The sequence below is a fragment of the Akebia trifoliata genome, chromosome 7 (assembly GCF_017979445.1).
Source record: "Akebia trifoliata isolate Shusen 1 chromosome 7, ASM1797944v1, whole genome shotgun sequence".
Lineage (NCBI taxonomy): Eukaryota > Viridiplantae > Streptophyta > Magnoliopsida > Ranunculales > Lardizabalaceae > Akebia > Akebia trifoliata.
Window position 1 is genome coordinate 496,388 of NC_141381.1, and position 18,583 is coordinate 514,970.

The 18,583-nt window shown below is 34.8% G+C and overlaps 1 protein-coding gene across 1 annotated transcript; it reads left to right on the forward strand.

Moving 5' to 3' along the window:
* The first annotated feature begins 4,744 nt into the window (after window positions 1-4,744).
* GTA2 (global transcription factor group A2) lies at window positions 4,745-17,175 on the forward strand. The gene is made up of 22 exons (XM_086446833.1): window positions 4,745-5,328; window positions 7,756-7,994; window positions 8,082-8,228; window positions 8,313-8,471; window positions 8,552-8,635; window positions 9,099-9,169; window positions 9,272-9,626; window positions 9,758-9,913; window positions 10,022-10,119; window positions 10,255-10,303; window positions 10,395-10,547; window positions 10,678-10,821; window positions 11,008-11,104; window positions 11,196-11,354; window positions 12,168-12,216; window positions 12,293-12,387; window positions 12,514-12,592; window positions 13,585-13,639; window positions 13,747-13,864; window positions 15,000-15,143; window positions 16,388-16,488; window positions 16,726-17,175. The coding sequence occupies exons 1-22, from the start codon at window positions 4,998-5,000 to the stop codon at window positions 16,966-16,968; spliced, it is 3,126 nt and encodes a 1,041-aa protein (XP_086302959.1). The 5' UTR covers window positions 4,745-4,997; the 3' UTR covers window positions 16,969-17,175.
* The last annotated feature ends 1,408 nt before the right edge of the window (window positions 17,176-18,583 follow it).

Sequence of the window (18,583 nt, forward strand, 5' to 3'; positions counted from 1 at the left end):
CTAAAGTCAAAATCCTAAATCAAAACCCTAATCTAAACTAATCAAGTTAATCTCATAAGACTAAAGTCAAAACCTTAAGTCAAAATCCTAAAGACTAAGTCCATCTCATGAGACCAAAGTCTAAACCCTAATTGAAACCCTAAAAAGAAACCCTAATCAAACCCTAATGCTTCTAAAAACTTTATAAATAGGAGCCTCCACACCCTATTTTCGTATAAAAGAAAAAACCCTAGAAAAAGTAGGTGAAGAAGCCTCCATAACCTCCCCAAAACCCTAATTTTGGAGTCCCAACTCCTTCCCTAACACCCCTACTCCGATTTTAGCCTAAAAAACACCCAAAAACCGCTCAAAAACATCCTAAAAATCCACAATAAATTTGAAGCACCCAGATCTAAGAAGGAGATACCTTACCTTGAAGATCAGAAATCAGATTCGGAGATAGAACGAAGTAAGGAATACGATATAAAGAGTCATTTTCACCAGATCTGAGGGAATAACACTTTTGCAGATCAAAGGTAAGCTTTTTTATTATTTTTTAATCTAGGTTTGTCATTAGCGATGTAGATTTATTTGGGATAAGTAGAGACCGGCATTGGCCGGGCGGGGTTGGTGCCTAACACCTTCCAACCCCGTAACATGATCCCTAGATTCAGATTTCTATAGTAGATTAATTTTTATCCATTTTAGAGTCAGTTTGGTTCCTAGACCACAATAACTAGGTGGCGACTCCCAAACCTCAAGGGTCAAAAGCGGATCCGCGCACCCCGCGGATCGAGGGCGCTTTCACCAAGTTAAATTTCAATTCAACCTACGATTTATAATATTGTCCAAGACCAAGATGACCTGTTCAAGTCCATGAACGAAGCGGACACGTTGCTTGTCTGCATCTCTCATGTTGTCTCGTTTGACAATCTAAATCACTCAGAGGAGTCAGTTGAGATTATATATAAAAGGGAATGTTCGAAGGCCGCAAAGAAAGCCAAACATTTTTCAATATATGGACTAGAAGTTCAGAATGAGCTATTTTTTTGCGATGATATCCCTATGGTGAGGAGATCATCCTCACAAAAAATTAGCTCATTGCTAAATTTCTAGCCCATATATTGAAAAATGATTAGCTCTCTTAAGGCCTCCGAACGATATATAAATATATATATAAGTCGGATTCCATAGGTAACATTCTAAAAAACATGTTTTGTCCTATATGGGCAAACTTTTTTGGAATGGATTGAATTTTTGTGAGGATGATCTCTATAGTTAGGGGATCATCCTCACAAAAAATCAACCCATTATTAAATTTCTAGCTCTAGTTTACAAGTTGAAGAATCGTAGACCGTTCATATTTACCATTAGTTTGTAATCATTTTTCATGGTACTAGAAAGTTTTAGAATCGACTGATTTTTTGTGAGGATGGTCTCCCCGCCATAGAGATGATCATCCCTCACAAAAAATCAGCCCATTCCAAAACTTTTTTATCATATAAGACAAAACGTTGTCTACAGAACATTGTTCATACATATATATGGGTCAAGATCAAGGGCCATGTGAAAAAACATATGTAAAAAAAAAATCAATCCAATCTGAAACTTCTAACCCCATTAAAAGTGATTTAGAATGTGGATTGTCGATTTTTTGTCAATAATTTGTAAATCACTTTTGATGGATTTAGAAATTTCAGATTGAGCTGATTTTTTGTGAGGATAATCTCTATGATTTTTTGTAAGGATAATTTCAGATTGAGTGACCATCCTCGCAAAAAATCAGCTCAATCCAAAACCTCTAACCCATATTTTGAAAAACCATTGTTTTTATATATGTTTTTATATATGTCTCTTGAACCGCCCCCTACATATATATATAAGCGTTTGGGAGACAATGTTGGGAGACAAAATTTGTCCAATATGACTTAAAAGTTTAGATTGAGCTGATTTTTTGTGAGAATAATCTCTATAGTGAGGAAATCATCTTCACAAAAAATCAGTCCAATCTAAAACTTCTAACCCCATAAAAAGTGATTTACAAATTAATGATAAAAAGTCGACAATTCATAATTCTAAACCACATTTGACAGGGTTAAAAATTTCAGAATTGGCTGATTTTTCTTGAGGATGATCTCCTTTCTATAGAGAACATCTTCATAAAAAAAAAAAAAAAGCCCAATTCAAAACTTTTAAGACATATACGACAAATTTGGTCTCCCAACAAATTTTGCCATATATATATCGTGGACCATCAATTATTTGTAAACCACTTTTGATGGGGTTTGAAGTTTTAGGATGAGATGATTTTTTGAAAGGGTGATCTTCTCACCATAGATATCATTCTCACAAAAAATTAACTCATTCCGAAACTTTTAGCTCATATATGGAAAAATGTTTGACACAAGGTTTAGTTCTCTTTAGGGCCTCCGAACACTCCCCTTTTTCTATATATATAATAAAATAAATGGTGTATTCCATTCTAATTACATTTTTGTGGGGGGTATAAATGTTACACTCCAATTATAGTTAAGTGGGCCCCCCACTTCCCACTTTATTGCATTTACTCTTCACGTCCTTCAACTTTATTGTCTTTTCTCTCCCCCCCCCTTTTCAATAATACCCTACTAATTTCACTAACTTTCTTGTTTTGCCCCTTTAACCCCAAAGAAGATGCTTGTGTTGTAAGGGTTGAGATTTAATCTTCCTATGAATCTCAAGGAATAATTTTAATTTCATTCTTTTTCTCTCGTCCCTTTTAAAAAATGCACCCTTAACTTTACTGCTTTTTCTCTTCCACCTCCTTTCAAATGATTACACTCCAACTTTATTATCTTATATCTTTTACCCCTTTTCGAATAATATAACTTCATTATCTTTTCCTCTTTTATCCCCTATACCCCAATGAAGGTGATTGTGCCATAGGCACGGTTAAACTCTAACGTATATATGATTAATTTTTTATAATTTGAATTTTTATTATCTAAATATAGATCATCTTCTAAATTATCTTATTTTATAAAAAATATATAATTATTAAAATATATATGGAAAATCCACTCAATGACATGTTGCATTGTTAATTTTTGGGAGATTCTCCAATCCCTTTCAAATTGAATCATTGTTGAGATATTTCTCAAAACATACACAACTTTTGCAAAAATTCCAATTCCTATGCACTGTTTTTTTTTAAATTCTTAAAACATGTTTTTGATGAGTTCTTTAGCTTGTAAAAGTGACAATCTTGGTGGTAAAAACATGTCCTGGGAATTGAAATGAATAATGTACTGGACTCGAAATTTCATCATATTCAACACATGAAACGGCAATTTTACCCATGATTTTTCATGGAAAACATTTTTCTTACTAACTTAGTAAAATTTTCTTAGAAGGATTACCATGTCAGCAATCCAACATAATAGCACTCTAAGTTTCTCTCATAAAAAATGAAAATTGAAAAAAACTATTTCTTTTTAGCCTGATCTAATGTTTTGAAAAAAGATGACTGCCAAACTTCCACATAACTCCTAGACTTAAAATTGAAATTCAACAATGAAAAAATAATTATTTTTGAATTATTTTTTAAATAGTTAGCAATTCAGTGTATGGCAAAAAATCGTTATGAGATTAATTTGAGTACGATTCGAAAAATATATTTAGTAGTTCGATTAAAAATTCAAAGAACGGCAAAAATGTGACATGAGAATGGTTTGGGTATAATTTGATTTCAGTACTCTTAAAAACTTTCAAAAATTCGTTTGTATATATATTACAAATTTTATACTACTCATATCCAAACATTTAGAAAACTTCCCTATCTTTTTAAGATTTATTATTTTTATATCTTATTTGTTTTTAAATCACCATCAGTACTTTACATCTTTGAACTCATCCTTGGTAAACTAAGAACATATGACATTTTTATGCATGCATATTAAACACTTGAAGCCTTATCACAAACCAATAACACTTGGATACCTTTACACATATTCCATTTTAATATTTATTCTAAAATAGCATATATTGAAAAATTTAAAATTAAGAACATATTTTTTTCTTCTTATGATTAATCATACCATTAACCCAATCTTCATAATACAAAGCGCATACTATCTGAATTAATTGAGTTACCAAGACTTGTGTTCAAAAAATCGAAGAGGAGAGAGAAGATGTGTAAAATGAGTGAAAAAATTACTTGTTGATTGAGAATTGTGAGATTCCATAACAAACAATGATTAGTGTGATAACAATCAACAATTAGTGATTGTCTAACGATGAAACCTTTAAGTGTAAAAAGAGAATAATGAAAATATTATCATGGGATATTGAGATAAATTTTTTTTTTATTGTAAAAATTTGGGTTAATTTGTGTTTTTCATATTCTTCGCAAAAAGTATTTTTGATTTGTTTAATTTGAAAAAAGAATAAATCGTGAATGATTTCAAAACGTTCAAAAAGTCAAGATTTTTTAATAGGAATTAAATTGGATGGAAGTTTTTAATCGTTTTGTGTATCATTCAAAAAATTTGATATAATTAATAGATTATTTGAAGAATTACTAAATACAACTCTGAAGCATCAGATCATGTTTTTGAATGCCACAAGGTGAGCCCAAGGACCTTTAGTGAGAGTGAAATACCTACTTAGTAATGCTAGTGGGTTTCAATGCTCATCTATGGTTTGGGTGTTATATGTAAAAGTTGGTGCTTCAATAGAATTTATTTATTATTATTTTTAAATGGATATCCGAATCACAAAATCTCATTCTAACTTTTCTACGACCTAAGTTAAATCTTGAATCGAATGATGGTTCCAGGCTTATAACTTGATGCGAAGGTCTCATAATTCATAATCGAACTTGAAACGTCGAAACTTATTTTTTCATCTTTATCTGCAATTTTTATTTTCTAGGGTTTCTTGATTGAGAAGCTTTTGTGGTTCTTCGAAATTCGATAAATTCTGGAACCAGGTTTTCAAAATCCCTTAATTCACACAATCCCTAGTCCAGGCAAGCAAGCATGCCTCGAAGGAGAGACGAAGAAGACGACCTCGAACCAGAGGACGAAGAAGATCAAGAAGAAGACGAAGAAGATCTTGAAGACGATTACGGATCACGTCGTGGTGGTTCCAGCAGAAAACGCAGAAGATCTGACTTCATCGATGATGTTGCTGTGGAGGACGACGAAGAGGAGGAAGAAGACTACGAAGACGACGAAGATTATGGTGGTAATCCACGTGGCGGCAGCAGCAGCCACAAACAGCAGAAGAGACGCTCTGGTTCTGAGTTCTTCGAGCTCGAAGCCGCTGTCGATAGCGATGAGGAAGAAGAAGAGGAAGAAGGGGAAGATGGTACAGTACACTTCTTTATTCTATTATGTTTCTTTAATTTTTTTTTTTTTTAGGGTTTTATGATTTCTATATGTTGGATTGACCAATTTAACATAGACACCCTTTTGGCTGAATTGCGATTTTTTGATAGATTTCATACTTAATTTGGACATGAGACGAAGATAGCTCAATTCGTAAAACATTACTTAGGGTTTTATGATTTCTATGTTGGATTGACCAATTTAACATAGACACTCCTTTTTTCATGCATAATTTGGATATGAATCAAAGATAATTTGATTCGTTAAACAGTATTTAATTGATTGCTCTTACAGTCACGCAATTAGGGTTTTTGAATCCATAGTGAAAGTAAAATTGATTGGAAACTTATTTAGGGTATTAGGTTTTCAAACATTGATAGGGATGCTTAGTTTCTAGGTTTTGAGAATTCGTAGCAAGCAACGAGTTTAGCAACTAGTTACAAGGTTGATAATTTATCGGGGTAACATCATGGTATTCAAAATCAGCCAAGACCAAGATGACTCAAATGAGATATCTTGATCTTACTCATGAATGAGTGCGATATTTAACGTGAACCATCATTCACATTGTATCGTCCGATATAGGAGATGTCTTGGCCAAGTGTGATCTCGGTTTCGTTCACGAACGGATGCGATATTTGATGCGAGTCATCATTCACACTCTATTGTCTGATGTAGGTGATGGATGCGATTTTGAAAATCTCGGACGAGATAACTTAGTCTCCATGTACTAACTTGTGGAAAAAACTCAAGAATACAGTCCATCATTTTAATCCATTCATTCTTATATTTTTTTTTCTTCTAATAGGCCATTCAATCTTTTCTTCACTAGTTCACTCCATTGTTTTAATCCTAGACTTAATTCTTTGTAGAAAACCGTAGTGTTTTTATTTTTTTACCAAAAATTCCATCGATATATTCTTCTCCCAAATCCTATCTTGCATTGAGGTTCGAAGGCCGGAGTTTGTAGAATCTTAAGATCGAAGATGGCTGGTTTTGAAGATGAAAAATCAAGGGTTGAAGTTGGTTTTGAGGAAGAAAATTATCACGGTTTTTGTCCGGGTCCCATCATTTTCTTTTTTGGGTCATCCCTTTTGAGGGTGTTTGGTCGTGTTAAACTCTTGGACAAAAGGGAGGTAGTTAGTGGTTTTTTGAGGAATTAGATCATTTTTTGGGGGAGTCTGCGAGAATCTGTATAGAGTTTGGTGGGTTCAGAGCCAAGCCTTTCTTCTTGGTGTTGTTGTTCGAGTTCAGTATCTCAAATATTGCCAAAAAAATGGAGTTATAAAATCTGTTGTCTCGTTATGAACCAAGACGACTTGTCTGAGATGAGATGACTAGTTCGAGACAACTGGATCTCATCCATGAACGAGACAAGGCCAAAAATCAAGATACCCTGAGGTATTCTTCCCTGGTACTGCTCATCTTTCTATCTTCTTCTCACCGCTATCATAATCACCTCCACCACCACCACCACCAACATCCATTCATGTGGAAGCACCGCTGCCATTATTCCAGAGAAGAGAGGATAAAATTCTGAAATTCCATTAGCTCTCTAGTCACCTCAAATAAACTTAAGAAACCACTGAAAGATGAGTCCAAAATTATCTAATACTCTGTATTTTAGCAAATATTGCTAATAAAAAGCCCATTTCTCCACATTAGGTTCTCAAGGTCATAAATTCTTCAATCCGCAAAGTTGGGGCAAAAATCCCTAGGGCTGATCGGCATATTGCTTGTGCACTTTATTTTAAAGGTTTGGGCGTTGCGGGAATAAGACATACAGTTTGTTGTGCTCTAGAGCTTCCATGTGAGAATGGTTAATGTAAAGAGTTACAAGGAATTGTTGTTCAGGTTTGATTGTAGAATTTTGAATACCCATAAATGGAAAAACCTAAATGAGGTTTTATCGAATTGAGTTGAAGAGAAGTTTCTCTGCTCTGCTGCAAGCTGCATTTCAGAGAGAAACAGTTATGTTCGTTGCAGTATATTATATAACATATACAGAAATAATTGTTTCAGCAAAAAAAGTTCATATATTTCGATATGGAGGTTTGAAAAACAAAAAGAAAAAACAGATAAAATGCGAATTTGTAAAATAGGTCTCTTTTTGGATTTTTTTTGTCTTTTAGTAGTAGTGTAGATGTCAAATGCACCTTCCAAGTTGCTTGCTTGCTGTCTGTCTTATTCCATCCTTATAATCCTTCTCGTGATCATCATCAAAGCATTATCGGCTTAGCCCAAGTATTTGGGGTCGTTGAGTGCATACCCACATTATCTTCTTGGTATTATACCTGAAGGGACAACTTAATTGACACATCCTGAGATTGTATGATATTTTTAACCATGCCCTTAGCGGACATTGTGTATGTATTTGCTGATGGATTTTGAGAATCTCTGATTGCAGATTTTATAGTTGACGGTGGAGCTGAATTACAAGAAGAAGATGATAGGAGAAGAATGCACCGTCGTCCTTTGCTACCGCGGGAGGATGACCAAGAAGATTTTGAGGCTCTTGAGAGGAGAATTCAGGCAAGATATGCAAAATCAAGCCATACAGAATATGATGAGGAGGCCACAGATGTTGAACAACAAGCTCTCTTGCCATCTGTTAAGGATCCAAAATTATGGATGGTGAAATGTGCGGTATGATACTTTGTTAATAAATATGTTAACTGATACATGCCTACTTTTAGATTTCTATATACTAACACTTTTCGTGCTTATTATTAGATCGGTCATGAGCGAGAGGCAGCTGTTTGTCTTATGCAAAAGTGCATCGATAAAGGACCTGAACTGCAGATCAGGTCTGCCATTGCCCTTGATCATCTTAAAAACTACATATATATTGAGGCAGACAAAGAAGCCCACGTGAAAGAGGTATTTAACAATGATAATATACATCTTTTATGGTGCTTATTCTTCAACATCTACTTTAGTATTGATTCATTCCTTCTTATTTAGGCTTGCAAGGGTCTGCGTAATATATATTCAATGAAAGTAATGCTTGTTCCAATAAAAGAAATGACAGATGTACTTTCAGTTGAAAGCAAAGCAGTTGAACTTTCTAGGGATATGTGGGTCCGCATGAAGATCGGGACGTATAAAGGGGACCTTGCAAAAGTATCAACTTTTCCTTTATCTTCTTTCATGATTCTGTTTCATTATTTTTGCCTAACCTTCAAGCTTTTTTCCCCCCATAGGTTGTGGATGTAGATAATGTGCGACAGAGAGTTACAGTCAAGCTAATCCCAAGGATTGATTTACAGGCTCTGGCAAATAAATTGGTATATATATCATTTTTTTGTCCTACTAGATTAATAAACATTCTATTGGATTCATAATCTCTGTATCTTTTAAGAACGTTGATGTATTTATTTTTTGTTTGACAAAAAAATCACATCATGTTTTATTAGGTTTTTGATTTGAGTACTAACCTTTCTATTATACATGGTCACCAGTTTTTTATTGCTAAAAATCGAATAGGAATAGTGGTGTCCTTTTCTCTTTGTATATTTGAAACCATCTCTAGTTTCCTTCCAGTAGTAAATCATTACCATACAATAAAATATTTCTAGTTGTTTCCTTCAATTTAGGAAGGATCAGATGAGTTCATTTTGGTCAACTTTTTATGCTTTTCAAGAATATAGATATCTTCATCTTATTTTCCTTCTGGAAAGGAATGTAATTTTTGGTAGTTTATTTTTTCCATCAATGAGCAACTGCAATGCAAATTTCTTTGTATTTCAGGAAGGTAGGGATGTTGTGAAGAAGAAGGCATTTGTTCCCCCTCCACGTTTTATGAACATAGAAGAAGCAAGGTACTTCATTTCCCTGTTCAGCTATCTGCATGATGACCTTTGTATACAACACAAATTTTGTTTCTTCGTGGGCTAATGTATGCTTGTGCTTCTTGTATTTAGGGAGATGCATATCCGTGTCGAGCGGAGGAGGGATCCAGGCACTAGTGATTATTACGACAGTATTGATGGCATGATGTTCAAAGATGGTTTTTTATTTAAAACAGTGTCTCTTAAATCAATTAGCTCTCAAAACATTCAACCAACTTTTGACGAGCTTGAGAAATTTCGGAAGCCTGAAGATGGAGATGGTGATATAGCTTCCTTCTCTACTTTATTTGCAAATAGAAAGAAAGGCCATTTTATGAAGGGTGATGCCGTTATTGTCGTGAAGGGTGATCTAAAAAATTTGATGGGATGGGTTGAGAAAGTAGATGAAGAAAACGTCCATATCAGACCCAAAATGAAGGATTTACCGGTAACTACCTATTGAACTGTCTGTTATTGTTTAGCTTTTATATCAGATATTCATAATATATTAACATTCATATGAAGTTCATCTATTAGTCAAAAACATTTTAACTTTTTATAATTTCTTATGTTATGTAGAAAACTATTGCTGTGAACGAAAAAGACCTCTGCAAGTATTTCAAACCTGGAGATCATGTGAAGGTCGTCTCTGGTGCTCAGGAAGGTGCAACTGGTATGGTTGTTAAGGTTGAGGGCCATGTTCTTATCATTGTATCTGATACCACCAAGGAAGATGTAAGTGTTTTCTCTTGAAGTTTTTAAAGAATAAAATCCTGAAGTTTGGAATTAGTTTCTTCCTATGGACACTTTGTGCACTAATAATTTGTTGTATTTGTTGCTTAGATCCGTGTATTTGCCGACAATGTTGTGGAGAGCTCGGAAGTAACCTCCGGTGTTACCAAAATTGGCGATTATGAGATACATGATCTTGTGTTGCTTGAGTAAGTTTTCAATGGTTTTTCAAACCGTAGTGTCCTAGATTTCTTGAATAGTATTCCTTATTTTTCCATCTTCTTTTTCATTTTTATTTCTATTGCATCATTTAGTTTCTTATATATTTTCTGAATTTGGTGCAGTAACATGAGCTTTGGTGTAATTATACGGGTAGAAAGTGAAGCCTTTCATGTAAGGAAGGATGTTTATATTGTTGTTACAATGGGATTGACTTTTTATCACTTAAGAACTTACTAAAGTTTGTGTATAACATCTTCCTTAGGTGCTTAAGGGAGTTCCAGAGAGACCTGAGGTAGCACTTGTTAGGTTGAGGGAAATCAAAAGCAAGATCGAGAGAAGGAATAATGCCCAAGACAGATCTAAGAACATAGTGTCTGTGAAGGATGTTGTGAGGATTTTTGAGGGTCCCTGCAAAGTGAGATCCTTTATTCTAACCTTTTTTTTAACCTTGTCACATTGCTCAATTTTTATTTGTTAATATTATATCACATTAGTACATCACACATAATTTTATAAAACCTAACTGTCTGTATCATTGTTATTAGGGCAAGCAAGGTCCTGTTGAACACATATATAGAGGGGTTTTGTTCATTAATGATCGCCATCACCTTGAGCATGCTGGTTATATTTGTGCCAAAGCCCATTCTTGTATAGTTATAGGTGGCTCTTCTGCCAATGGTAACAGAAATGTAAGCTCTTTAAGTCCTTTAACTTTTATAGTTTTTGTTCATTGAACACCTGAGGTATGTGTTTTGTATTTGATAATTGTAGCTTTTCTTTCCCCATCGGTTCCTTTTAAGCTTACTTTTTAACACCTATTGTAGCTTACTTTTTAATACCTATTGTAGCTTACTTTTTGATATCGATTGTCATAGGGAGATGCGTTGAACTCAAGGCTTGCTAATCTTAGAGCTTCACCTCGTATCCTGCAGTCCCCAGGAAGACCACCAAGGGGAGGACCCCCAACAGACTGTATGTTACTGATATTTTAATTTCTCATTAATTATATAAATTTGTCTTTTTATCATTCATTAAGAGCTCCTTTGTACAAAATATTATTCAGTTGGAGGAAGACAGAGGGGTGGAAGGGGACATGATTCTTTGATCCGCAGTACTGTGAAAATCCGTATGGGTCCCTTTAAAGGATATCGTGGTCGTGTAGTAGATGCTAATGGCCAATCAGTTCGAGTTGAATTGGAGTCTCAGATGAAGATTGTTACAGGCAAGTCTTGTTTGCTTTAAAGATGGTTTTATAGTGTTTTACTTTTATTTTATTTTATTTTTAATCTTCTATCTGACAAACCCAAATCAAGGTGTTATTTTCTTTTTCTCCCTTAAATTTAAAGTAACTCTCTTCAGACCATACTTTTTCAAATTCATGACATATTCTTCCTTCTACAAAATTATTCATTTTTAAAAGAGGATGGATGACCACTCATTTTGCACCATTAAGCATGCATTACAAAGGGTAATTATAGTGTCTAATAGTATTGGACACAAACCACCCAACACCCATAAAATTGTACATTATTTTAATCTAAAACAATTAAAATTTTAATTACTTTTAAAATATAAAAAATGCCCCTTATTTATAATCATGCGAGATTAACTTTTCTACATACATTCTAAAACACACATTTGTTGACAAGAACTCAATGTTTTCAATCTTCAATTTATTTTTTATTTAAATGTATTGTTAAGAAATATCAAAACCTTTTGGTGATATATATTCTTATTTATTTGTAGTGTTTTATTACTTGATTGTGAAAAAAATGAGACTTATTTTTGTAGGTTTTCAATATACATATGACACAAATCTTAACGATGTTGGATGTTTTTTTATTTCCAAAACCCTTGGCCATTATAATTATCCTCTTGAGTTCTAACTACGAAGAACTGAATCTTGTCTGCCCCATAAAAGACTCAATTTTTTTTTCTGGACCTCCTTTTTTTTTTTTATAATACAATTATACTTATAAAAATAGAAAGGTCATCCTGTTCTCTATTTGGACAATGACTTCTGGTATTTGTGCAGTTAATCGCAACCAAATTTCTGATAATGTGTCCGTTTCGACGCCATTCCGGTAATAATTGATTATTCTTTTCCCTCTCACTAGCTGGATTTGAAGTTAAACTTTTCTAATCCTTTCCGTTTACCAGTGAAACAACCCGATATGGTCAGGGAAGCGAGACACCCATGCATCCTTCAAGAACTCCACTACATCCATTTATGACTCCTATGCGAGATCCAGGAGGTGTGTTCCATTTCATACATGTTATCAGGGGTCTCCCTTTTTCTAGAAATTTATACACCTATGATGTTTTAGTAATATATGATGGGCATTTAAGCATCCCATTGGCCTCTTGAATGTTTGTTACAGCAACACCAATTCACGATGGCATGAGAACTCCCATGCGTGATCGAGCTTGGAATCCGTATGCTCCAATGAGTCCTGTGAGGTTTGTCTCTGACTTTTTGAAGTTTACCACATAAAGAAAATCAGTGTGATAATACCATAGACCTGGGATCAAAACTCCACCTTTCAACCCATAGAAATATCATTCTGAACAAGGAAAAGAACATGCCCCTTACAAGGGAGGGACAAAATACATCTGAAGTCTCTGAGCATGCATTGAGTTTGTTCAAACCTCTAGGTTGTATTTTTATTCATTCGCTTGGAGATGCTAACAATTTAGTTAATTATCCAACCGATGAATATGGCTTCATTGCACACGAGGAACTCTATTACCTAATTAGTGTGCAAAGGGTGATCCATTTGTTGTTTGTTCTCTCGTGAGGACCTCTTGTTCTCTTTATTAATAAAACTTTGCACTTATAAAAAATGGAAAAAGAAAAAACTCTATTCCCTAATTGAAGTAACTCTTCTTTTCATTGATATACTTCTGTTGTTTATAACAAAAATGAAATTAAAAAAAAAAAAAAACTAATAATCTCACCAACTAATGTGTGAAGATTTCTTTGTTGTACACTGGGAACTCTATTCCCTAATTGACGCGAGAGCCTTTTTAATTTTTTATTGATATAATAAAATTACTAATGATGCGGGTGAAGTAACTACCTTATAGAGCTTAAGCGAGAGTATTCATGATTCATGTTCTGTAGCTTTTGAATAGACCCTATGACAGATTTGAGATGTGATGTCGAGGACCCATTCTTTTGAATGGACCTTTAGATGTTGTTCAACTCCCCCACCCGAAAAAAAAACTGCATTTTCAGTTGGTGGTGATGCACCAGTCGCTTGAATGTTGACCATTCATTCGAAAGCTGTAGTCTTCTAAAGCATATTTATTTTTCAAAGTTCTGTTGTGTTGATTGGATACGGAAATTACTGTGATTTTGCTTGTTTATAATCTAGATTATTTCATGAAGTCTGATAATAATATGCCATGTGAAATTAATTATCAGTCTTTGGAAATTTGAAACAAATCAGGGATAACTGGGAAGATGGAAACCCTGGCTCTTGGGGAACCAGTCCACAACATCAGGTCAGGAATCTTGCCTTTGTTTTGGATCCATGATGTGTTTTAAGCATCATCCATATATGTGAAATTTTTATCAAATATTAACTTTAGTATTGAACTATTTCTTTCAGCCTGGAACTCCTCCTGCAAGGCCATACGAAGCACCCACTCCTGGTTCAGGTTGGACTAACACCCCTGGCGGTAATTACAGTGAAGCTGGAACACCAAGGGAAAGCAGTCCGGTCTATGGTAGTACAAACAAAAGCATACTTGGATTTAATATTTCATTTCTTTTAAGGGCTTGGACCCATTGCTCAGTTGGTTTGACTCATTGCAAAGCAACTTTGAGGTTGTGGGTTCAAGTCCAGCTTACCCATCAATATGTATGAGTAGCGTTCTTTTGACAAAATCCTAGACAACATTCTAGACAAAGCATTCTTATACGGACTAAAAGTTTCGGAATGGGCTGATTTTTTTTTGAGGATGTTTTCTATGGTGAGAAAATCATCCTCACAAAAAATTTGTCAATTCTGAAATTTCAAACCCTAGTTTATAAGTTGAAGAATCATGAACCGTCAATTTTTTACCGTTAGATTGTAATCACTTTTCATGGGGTTAGAAGTTTCAGAATTGGCTGATTTTTTGTAAGGATGATCTACTCACTATAGAGATCATCTTCACAAAAAATCAGCCCATTCTGAAACTTTTTAGCCATATAAGACAACTTTGTCTAGAATGTTGTCTAGGATTTTGTCAAAATAACCCAACCCTATATTTATATATATATAGATAGATAGGGAAGCGTTCGGAGGCCGTAAAGTGAGCCAAACATTTTTCAAAATAGGGGTTAGAAGCTTCGGAATGGACTGATTTTTGGTGAGGATGATCTCTTCATCATGGTGATCATCCTCACAAAAAATCAGCCCATTCCGAAACTTCTAACCCATACATTGAAAAAATGTTTGGCTCTCTTTGGGGCCTCTGAATGCCACCATTATATATATATAGGGTAGCGTTCTTTTGACAAAATCGTAAACAACATTTTAGACAAAGCATTTGTCTTATATGGGCCGATTTTGTTGAGGGTGATCTCTATGGTGAGAAAACCATCCTACAAAAAATCAGCCAATTCTGAAATTTCTAGCCCTAGTTTATAAGTTGAAGAATCATGAACCATCATTTTTTTACCGTTAGTTTGTAACCACTTTTCATAGGGTAGATCATCCTCACAAAAAATCAGCCAATTCTGAAACTTTTTAGCCATATAAGACAAAACTTTGTCTAGAATGTTGTCTAGGATTTTGTCAAAATAACCCGACCCATATATATATAAATCATTTCTTTAAGTGGTAAACATTTTAGTTGATTATTCTGTTTGTTTCAGTGAGTGCACCAAGCTCTTACTTGCCATCAACTCCTGGGGGGCAACCTATGACACCAAGTTCTGGCTCTTATCTACCTGGTACTCCTGGTGGTCAGCCAATGACACCTGGAAGTGGTGGTCTGGATGTTATGTCACCGGTAATAGGTTAGATTGCTATCCCCTTCATTTGCTAAATCTAATTTGAATTGTTGATTGAACTGACATCTTTGGAATAATTTTAACTTCTACCATCACATATCCTTCGCTCAAATTCTTTGTTTTATTTTATCAAGTCAATTTGTTATAATTATTTGTTTTTCTACTGTCTTTGGAATAATTTTAACTTCTACCATCTATTTGTTTTAGTTGACATGTTAAATATGTGGCATTACTTCTTGCTTTGACACTATTAATCATTCAATTTCTAGCTGTTTTTAAGTATTGTTTACATGATTGTAATGCAGATCAGATTACCCAAATATATTAGTTCTTTATTATCTACTTAAGATGAGTGGAATTATTTGGAAGTGCCAACTTAACTAAGTTGGTAAGATGTCTAGAGTATTGTTTCCATATCTGGGTTTGAACCCAACGTCCCCTTTCTAACCACTAACCCTTTACCTATTAAAGAAAAAAACAGAAGGAAATTCTTTTGAAAACAATTGTTCGATAAATGGGGCACCTGTACAGATGTGTTGGCTTATGAGGTTTTTGGGGGGTCCATTTGTTTAAATCTTCTTACTAGTGTCAGACGCTGATATGTTTCCACATTTTTGTTACACAATTTGTTAGAAAATGTGATCTTGGAACTGTTTTTAACTTCTAACTAATTTTAGACCTGCTAGCATTGCTTTTGGTTGTAATTTTTTTTTATTAATTTAATGTTTGTGGTCCAAAAGTCTTAATTGGACAATGTAGAAGCCTTTTTGTTTGTTGTACATTGAGGAAAGAGCAAACCATCCTCATCAAAATCAACGTTTGAGCTGATTTTTGAGGTGAACCTTTGAAAGTTTTTTCCTTCTAAGAACTTAGATGCTCCAGGTTTTAGAAGTTCAGTACTTATCCAGCCAAGCTCCAAGTGTTTTTGTTGATTCTTGTGAACCCAACGCTTTCCCCTCCATTTTACAATTATTCTCCTTGACCTGGTGCTGTCTTTTTCTGTGTAGAAAAAAATCTCGATATGCTCTGCATGCACACATTAGAACTGCCCTTAGTTGGCCAAAAATGTTTTAGCATAACTTTGGTTGGCGTAAAAGGTTGAAACGCATCTCAACTTGCTCAATGATCAAATTCGAGTTGGTTACCTTGAATTTTTATTTATTAATAAAATAGATAGTAAAAAGAAATGCACGTCACTCGCACCAGTTGGACCTTCATTAACATTCTGGACTTACTTTCATCTATTACAGGTGGGGAAACTGAAGGACCATGGTTCATGCCTGATATATTGGTCAATGTTCGCAAGTCTGGAGAAGACCCTGTCATGGGGATTGTCCGAGAGGTTCTCCCGGTATGTGTATCTATTTACATGTAATTTTTTTCTTTTCTTTTTTGACGATGGGATTTCCGGACCTGTAGGCCCGACGACTAGCCAGGGGTGAGGCAAACTATTTACACATTATCTATGTTTCTGCAGTTACGAGTTCTAAAAATGTTGGATAAATACACATCTTATAAATGTTGTGGCCATCATGTGGTTTGGCTATATCTATTGTGCATGCATTAATGCTGGTGTTCTATGGTTTAGGATGGTTCATGTAAGGTATCGCTTGGATCGAACCGCAATGGGAGGACAGTCATAACTCTTCCTAGCGAAATGGAGATGGTGATACCAAAGAAATCAGATAAGATTAGGATCATGAGCGGTTCACAACGTGGTTCTACTGGGAAGCTGATTGGTATTGACGGCACAGATGGCATTGTCAAAGTAGACGACACCCTTGATGTCAAGATATTAGACATGGTTATTCTGGCGAAACTAGCACAATAGTTGTAATGACAATTATGTATAATGTAGCGGTCTGTTTCCTGCATCAGAAAATTATAGGTATTATATTGCAGTGTCCTCATACCATAAAATCTCCTTTTTTTTGTTTGTTTGTTTTGTTGTTTTCTTTTTTTCTCTCCAAAGCTTAGGAAAACAAATTGAGGGGCTGCATAATTTATTTAACAAAATTTATCGGCCATTCCAAGTTAATCAGGGAATTGTCTAATCGAGAAAATCTCATTTTCTCTTTCAATTGATCGAATAAGTCCCTTGCAATGTACTTTTTTATTAATTTGAATTGTGATGATCTGACGCTCCTTTTCTGTATGCTCCCTTCGCAGAACTATACAAAATAAAAAATAACTGTATATGTGTATCTTGAAGCAATGAGTCTTCGGTTCTGTGAAGGAAGCGTGCAAAGAGCATAGGAATAGGAAAAAAGAGCATTAGATTATCACGACTCTTTATTTATAACTGGGTATCCCTGTAGATGTAGATAGGGGTGTCAATGGATAGCCGGAATTTGAAAAATCGGATATTATCCGAAATTTTTGGATATCGGATTTGGATTCGGATGTCTGTTTAACATTCGAATGAGTTTCGGATACGAATTCGGATATTGTGATATCCGATTCGATAATATCCGTTCCGATAAGAATATACATATATTGTATATATGTTTTACAACAAAACTTATATATGTATATATATCATCTTATATATTCGTGTTATACAATCAAATTTTGTTTTTTAAATTTTATCTTCTTCAAACCTTCAAACGTGAAGAACTAGACGAGTGAAGAAGACGAGTGAATCGTAATTTCGATTGCTGTAACCATTGTTTTCTCCATCGGCGACCATCTCTCTTTCTCTCTCTCCAATCTGAACCAGTAGGAGTGATTTTTTGAAGAAAATGTGGGTTTCGACTGTGCGAACTCCGACACGTCTTCTCCGGTCGGCGAGCATCCAGGTACTCTCTCTCTCTCTCTCCGATCTGAACCAGTCGGAGTTTTCGATGAAATTTGGGTTTCGATTGTGCGAACTCCAACAGATCGAGGAAGACGGATTTTTATTCGATTTTTTATTGAATCAGATATTATTGGATATCCGATATAGTTTTCGGATTCGAATTCGAATGTTTGTTAGGGATATCCGATCGGATTAGAATTCAAATTCGGATACTATTATTATTTTTCGGATTCAAATTCGGATATAGCTATATCCAATCGGATATCTATCCGTTGACAGCCCTAGATGTAGACAGCAGATGGGGCCTGTATCTGGGCTTTGCCAAGTCAATAGACCACTGTCTCGCCAGCCCAAGTGAGAGTACACTCTTGCGCGTGTGGCCCCTGAGGATTTTATCCAACTCATTGCCTATGGGCATCAACTGCTTATTGGTTCGAAATTGCCGTTGAGCCAACCCTTCGTGTTCTTTGCAATGTATTTATTTATTGCTCGAAAATATTATTTGATAAACCTTGAATTTTTAATCTTTTCATTATTAAATCGATTTGTATTTTTCGGTCTTTTTGTGAATTAAACTGAATTAACTATTTGTAGAATAATTTTGCCTAATCCGAGCTTGGTTGATATGTCCTACTAGGACAGTAGAGCA